Source organism: Lucilia sericata, unplaced genomic scaffold (genome assembly GCF_015586225.1).
Source record: "Lucilia sericata isolate MDLA Ls3-8-SP2 unplaced genomic scaffold, ASM1558622v1 Contig001183F_arrow, whole genome shotgun sequence".
In the NCBI taxonomy this organism is placed as follows: Eukaryota; Metazoa; Arthropoda; class Insecta; order Diptera; family Calliphoridae; genus Lucilia; species Lucilia sericata.
Window position 1 is genome coordinate 125085 of NW_023995150.1, and position 7175 is coordinate 132259.

The following is a 7175-nucleotide window of genomic DNA, read 5'->3' on the forward strand; positions in this document are numbered from 1 at the left end:
AATATTTGGAGTAGTGTATGTGCTAGGTTATTGATTACTATATGAACAAGTCTATATACAAATCTATTGACTAGTTTATGGGATAGTGTATTGCCTAGTTTATTGATCCCTCTTGTCTATTGACCGGTCTACTGACTTGTTTATGGATTTGTCTATTGACGAGTTTTGGATTATTTTATTGACTAGTCAGTCTATGGACTAGTTTTTTGACTGGTTTAGATCAATGACTACTATATAGGTAAGTCTATGGATTGGTCTATGCACCAATCAATATACTAGTCTTTGAACTAGTCTATGGAATAGGTTATGGACTAGTTTTTTGATTGGTTTGTGGACTACATTAATGACTACTATATAGGTAAGTCTACTGATTGGTCTGTGGACGAGCTATAGGCTATTGACCAATTTATGGACTAGTCTATAGACTATTAAATTCATTAGTCCTTGGACTAGTAAATTGACTAGCCTATGAATTAGTCTATTTACTAGTCTATGGATTAGGCTATGAACTAGTTTATTGACTATTATATGGACTAGGCTATGAACTGGCTATGAACTACTCTATTGGATTAGTCTATTACTAGTCTATGGATTAGGCTATGAACTAGTTTAATGACTATTATATGGACTAGGCTATGAACTAGTCTATTCACTACTCTATTGGATAGTTGTTTGACAGGTCAATGGACTAGTGACTAGTCTATTAATTGACTACCTATGTATAATCTATTGTCCAATATTTGGACTGTTCTATTGACTAGTTTTTGGGCCAGTCAATGGACTAGTATTGATTAGTCTATTGATATTACTATTTACAACTGTATGCTCTTGTTTATGGAATAGACTAATCTTTTGCCTTGGTTTTACACAAGTCTATAGTATTTCATACTGTTTAAAATTTGTCTCTATTTTAGAGATTTCCATTTATAATTTGAAATAATTTGGCAACTCTTAAAAAGCTTTTAAGCTAATTTAAAAGCTTAACTTTAAACGATTTAATTTTTAGCAAACACACAACACCACCAAAAAAGCTCTTACGAACCTAAAAAAATAACGTTAAAAAGGACCAATAACAAAAAGGATGCTTACTAGGCTAAAATTGTGAAAAAAGCTTTATTAAAACATAAACTTAAAAAGCTGCAAAATAGCTTTGAATGCTAAGAAACATTATAGCAAACATATTATTTAGTACCTTAATGCTTATAGAGCTTTAATTGTATAAAAAATAAACTGTTAAATTAAAAACTCTAAACATATTTCCCACCCCTTCCAAAACTTTAAAACAATCTTAATAAAAATAAACTTAAACTTATAATTAACATATCTACTGCAAAACAACAACTATACTAATTTAATTACTTATTAACTTTAACTTTAAAACAATCAACTTAAAATTGCAATAAGTAAAAATAAAACAAAAATAATAACAAATGTCACAAATTCCCGACGATGCCAGCAGTATGAGTGATGATGTCTTTGAGGACCCCGAAACTACACAGCGACGTGTAGAGGAGTCCAGGCGTCGTAAAGATTATGCCAATACGGAGTATAGTTTAACAAGGGGGTCGGGTTATTATGGCGATGGAGCTTTGGCATCATCGGAATATTGTCGTTCACAAACGCCCAGCGGCTATCCGGGCTATAGGCCACCGCGTGAAGCTTTACAAATGTATGCCTTAGAGGATGCTGGCTATACAATAGATGATTATGATGATGGTTGGCGTTCCTATCATTACGATGAGGTGGGCATGCCATCACATTTGACGCATCAACATTTACCACCATTCGATGATACGGTTAATCATAAGGTAAGTTGGAATTTGAAGAATTTATTAAAAAATATAATAAAAAAATTCAACGAAAATTTAGTGAAAAAAGAAGATTTATCAAAAAAAAAAATAAACAAAAATTCCTTATAAAAAGAAAATTCAACCAAAATTTTAGATCAAAAGAAAATTTACGAAATTTTTATATAAGAAGAAAATTTATCGAAAATATCCTATAAAAATAAAATTTATCGAAAATTTCCTATAAAAAGAAAATTTATCGAAAATTTTCTATACAAAATTTATTGAAAATCTTCTATATAAAAAGATAATTTATTGAAAATTTTCTATATTAAAATTAAAAGAAAAATTATCGAAAATTTTGTATATAAAAAGAAAATTTATCGAAATTTTTCTATATAAAAGCAAATTTATCGAAAATTTTCTATATAAATGAAATTTATCGAAAATTTTCTATATTAAAAGGAATTTATCGAAAAATTTCTATATAAAAGAAAATTTATCAAAAATTTTCTATATAAAAAGAAAATTTATCGGAAAATTTTCTATACAAAAAGAAAATTTATCGAAAATTTTCTATACAAAAAGAAAATTTATCGAAAATTTTTCTATACAAAAAGAAATTTATCGAAATTTTCTATACAAAAGAAAATTTATCGAAAATTTTCTATACAAAAAGAAAATTTATCGAAAATTTTCTATACAAAAAGAAAATTTATCGAAAATATTCTATACAAAAAGAAAATTTATCGAAAATTTTCTATACAAAAAGAAAATTTATCGAAATATTCTATACAAAAAGAAAATTTATCGACAATTTTCTATACAAAAAGAAAATTTATCGAAAATTTTCTATATAAAAGAAAATTTATCGAAAATTTTCTATATAAAAAGAAAATTTATCGATAATTTCTATACAAAAATAAGAAAATTTATCGAAAATTTCTATACAAAAAGAAATTTATCGAAAATTTTCTATACAAAAAGAAAATTTATCGAAAATTTTCTATACAAAAAGAAAATTTATCGAAAATTTTCTATACAAAAAGAAAATTTATCGAAAATTTTCTATACAAAAAGAAAATTTATCGAAAATTTTCTATACAAAAAGAAATTTATCGAAATTTTCTATACAAAAAGAAAATTTATCGAAAATTTTCTATACAAAAAGAAATTTATCGAAAATTTTCTATACAAAAAGAAAATTTATCGAAATTTTCTATACAAAAGAAAATTTATCGAAAATTTTCTATACAAAAAGAAAATTTATCGAAATTTTCTATACAAAAAGAAAATTTATCGAAAATTTTCTATATAAAAAGAAAATTTATCGAAAATTTTCTATATAAAAGAAATTATAGAAAATTTTCTATGTAAAAAGAAAATTTATCGAAATTTTCTATATATAAAGAAAATTTATCAAAAATTTTCTATATAAAAGGAAATTTATCGAAATTTTTCTATATAAAAGAAAATTTATCGAAAATTTTCTATATAAAAATAAAATTTATCGAAAATTTTCTATACAAAATGAAAATTTATCGAAAATTTTCTATACAAAAAGAAAATTTATCGAAAATTTTTTATACAAAAGAAAATTTATCGAAAATTTTCTATACAAAAAGAAAATTTATCGAAAATTTTCTATACAAAAAGAAAATTTATCGAAAATTTTCTATATAAAAGAAAATTTATCGAAAATTTTCTATATAAAAAGAAAATTTATCGAAAATTTTCTATATAAAAAGAAAATTTATCGAAAATTTCTATATAAAAAGAAAATTTATCGAAAATTTTCTATATAAAAAGAAAATTTATCGAAAATTTTCTATACAAAAAGAAAAATTATCGAAATTTTCTATACAAAGAGAAAATTTATCGAAAATTTTCTATACAAAAAGAAAAATTATCGAAAATTTCTATACAAAAAGAAAATTTATCGAAAATTTTCTATACAAAAAGAAAATTTATCGAAAATTTTCTATACAAAAAGAAAATTTATCGAAAATTTTCTATACAAAAGAAAATTTATCGAAAATTTTCTATATAAAAGAAAAATTATCGAAAATTTTCTATATAAAAAGAAAAATTATCGAAAATTTTCTATATAAAAAGAAAATTTATTCAAAATTTTCTATATAAAAAGAAAATTTATTCAAAATTTTCCATATAAAAGAAAATTTATTCAAAATTTTCTATATAAAAGAAAATTTATCGAAAATTTTCTATATAAAAGAAAATTTATCGAAAATTTTCTATATAAAAGAAAATTATCGAAAATTTTCTATATAAAAAGAAAATTTATCGAAAATTTTCTATATAAAAAGAAAATTTATCGAAAATTTTCTATATAAAAAGAAAATTTATCGAAAATTTTCTATATAAAAAGAAAATTTATCAAAAATTTAAATTTATCGAAAATTTCCTATAAAAAGAAAATTTATCGAAAATTTCCTATAAAAAGAAAATTTATCGAAAATTTCCTATAAAAAGAAAATTTATAAAAAGAAAATTTATCGAAAATTTTCTATATAAAAGAAAATTTATCGAAAATTTTCTATATAAAAAGAAAATTTATCGAAAATTTTCTATATAAAAAAAAAAAATTTATCGAAAATTTTCTATATAAAAAGAAAATTTATTGAAAATTGTCTATATAAAGAGAAAATTTATTGAAAATTTTCTATATAAAAAGAAAATTTATTGAAAATTTTCTATATAAAAAGAAAATTTATTGAAAATTTTCTATATAAAAAGAAAATTTAACGAAAATTTTCTATAAAAAGAAAATTTAACGAAAATTTTCTATAAAAAAAAAAAATTTAACGAAAATTTTCTATAAAAAAAAAATTTAACGAAAATTTTCTATAAAAAGAAAATTTAACGAAAATTTTCTATAAAAGAAAATTAACGAAAATTTTCTATAAAAAAAATTTAACGAAAATTTCCTATAAAAAGAAAATTTATCGAAAATTTCCTATAAAAGAAAATTTATCGAAAATTTCCTATAAAAAGAAAATTTATTGAAAATTTTCTATAAAAGAAATTTATTGAAAATTTTCTATAAAAGAAATTTAACGAAAATTTTCTATAAAAAGAAAATGTAACGAAAATTTTGTATAAAAGAAAAAATTTAACGAAATTTTCTATAAAAAGAAAATTTAACGAAAATTTTTCTATAAAAGAAAATTTAACGAAATTTTCTATAAAAAAGAAAATTTAACGAAAATTTTCTATAAAAGAAAATTTAACGAAATTTTCTATAAAAAGAAATTTAACGAAAATTTCTATAAAAAGAAAATTTAACGAAAATTTTCTATAAAAGAAAATTTAACGAAATGTCTATAAAAGAAAATTTACGAAATTTTTCTTAATAAAAAGAAATTTAACGAAAATTTTCTATAAAAAGAAAAACTTAACGAAAATTTTCTATAAAAAGAAAACTTAACGAAAATTTTCTATAAAAAGAAACTTAACGAAAATTTTCTATAAAAAGAAAATTTAACGAAATTTTCTATAAAAAGAAAACTTAACGAAAATTTTCTATAAAAGAAAAACTTAACGAAAATTTTCTATAAAAAGAAAATTTAACGAAAATTTTCTATAAAAAAAATTTAACGAAAATTTCCTATAAAAAGAAATTTATCGAAAATTTCCTATAAAAGAAAATTTATCGAAAATTTCCTATAAAAAGAAAATTTATCGAAAATTTCCTATAAAAAGAAAATTTATCGAAAATTTCCTATAAAAAGAAAATTTATCGAAAATTTCCTATAAAAAGAAATTTATCGAAAATTTCCTATAAAAGAAAATTTAACGAACATTTTCTATAAAAAGAAAACGAACATTTTCTATAAAAAAAATTTTACGAAAATTTTCTATAAAAGAAAATTTATAATTAATCAATTTTCTATAAGAAGAAAATTTATCGAAATTTCTATAAAAAGAAAATTTATCGAAATTTTCTATAAATAGAAAATTTATCGAAATTTTTCTATGAAAAGAAAATTTATCGAAAATTTTCTATAAAAGAAAACTCAACAAAAATACTCTATAAAAAGAAAATTCAACGAAATTCTCTATAAAAAGAAAATTTATCGAAAATTCTCTATAAAAAGGAAATTTATCGAAAATGTTCTATAAAAAGAAAATTTATCGAAAATTTTCTATAAAAAGAAAATTTATTGATAATTTTCTATAAAAAAAGAAATTTATTTCTATAAAAATTTATCGAAAATTTTCTAAAAAATAGAAAATTTTCTATAATAAGAAAATTTAAGGAAAATTTTAATTGAAAAATGGATTGTTTTTGCCCATAGTGCAAAACATCCCAGTACAAGTAAATACTTTCATATAACCACAAAAATTTAACAACTTTATTTATTTTCCTCTTGCATCTTCATCCCCCTTTTTTAACTTATAGACCTCCTGCTGTTGCTTTAACAACCATTCGCTTAAAACTTAATAAATCCCGTTGTAGTTAAGATTATAAAATATAAATTAACTTTAATATCCCATCCCCATTAATAAATATGTTAGCAAATAAATAATATAAAGTTTTCATTCTTAACAACTATTTTTAGACTATATTGCTGGGAGATTCTGGAGTTGGTAAAACTTCATTTCTGGTTAAATACAATACAGGAGAATTTCGTTTGGGTTCATTTTCTGCTACAGTGGGCATAGCATTAACGGTAAGTTTAAAAAAAGAAGTTAAAAATGAAAACATAAAAGGAAATGTAAAATTAACTCTGCTCTGCTGCTAAAAGAATAAATACGCATTTATGTTATAAAGAAATGTTTAGCAACATTTTTAGTGATTAATACTTTTGTAAACATTGTCATCAATAGAACATTGTTGTTGTTAGCAAAAATTTTATGATAAAGTTGTTTCGATAAATTTTCCTTTTTTTCCAGAAACTTGTGGCTTCTTGTTTTTTCTAGACATTTTGGCGCCTTTTTTTATATTAGTATTTTTTATTTTTTGTTGGTATTTTGTGTGTTTATGTTTCGTTTTTTTTTTTGTATTTTGTATTTTGCCATTCACCATTTGATATATGCTTGTTATCTGCACAAATACTTCAGTTTGTAAAGTGTTTTCATAGCTTTTGGTTGTCATCACTTGTTAAATACGCAACAAAACACAAACTTCATGTTTAAAAATTATCATTTTGTTTTCCATAACTAAAGGAAAAGTGAAAATATTATAGTGAACAAAATCTTGCAAATTGAATTTTTTCTATAGAAAAAAAGTGGAAACAAAGAAATAAGAGCCAATCATCTTGTATGTGTAAATATGTTAGAAAATTGTGTATAAAATCAAAATAAGTGAAATAACAACAAATTAATACAAAGAAAAGAAAAATAACGTTGATTTACTTAGTGGAG

At 21.1% G+C, this 7175-nt stretch overlaps 1 protein-coding gene across 1 annotated transcript; it reads left to right on the forward strand.

The window, feature by feature from the left end:
* Positions 1-1177: 1177 nt before the first annotated feature.
* LOC119610418 (ras-related protein Rab-26-like) lies at positions 1178-6481 on the forward strand (the record flags this gene model as incomplete). The annotated part of the gene is made up of 2 exons (XM_037965602.1): positions 1178-1808; positions 6371-6481. Coding segments are annotated over exons 1-2 (489 nt in total), but the record flags the coding sequence as incomplete, so codon positions are not given.
* Positions 6482-7175: the final 694 nt, after the last annotated feature.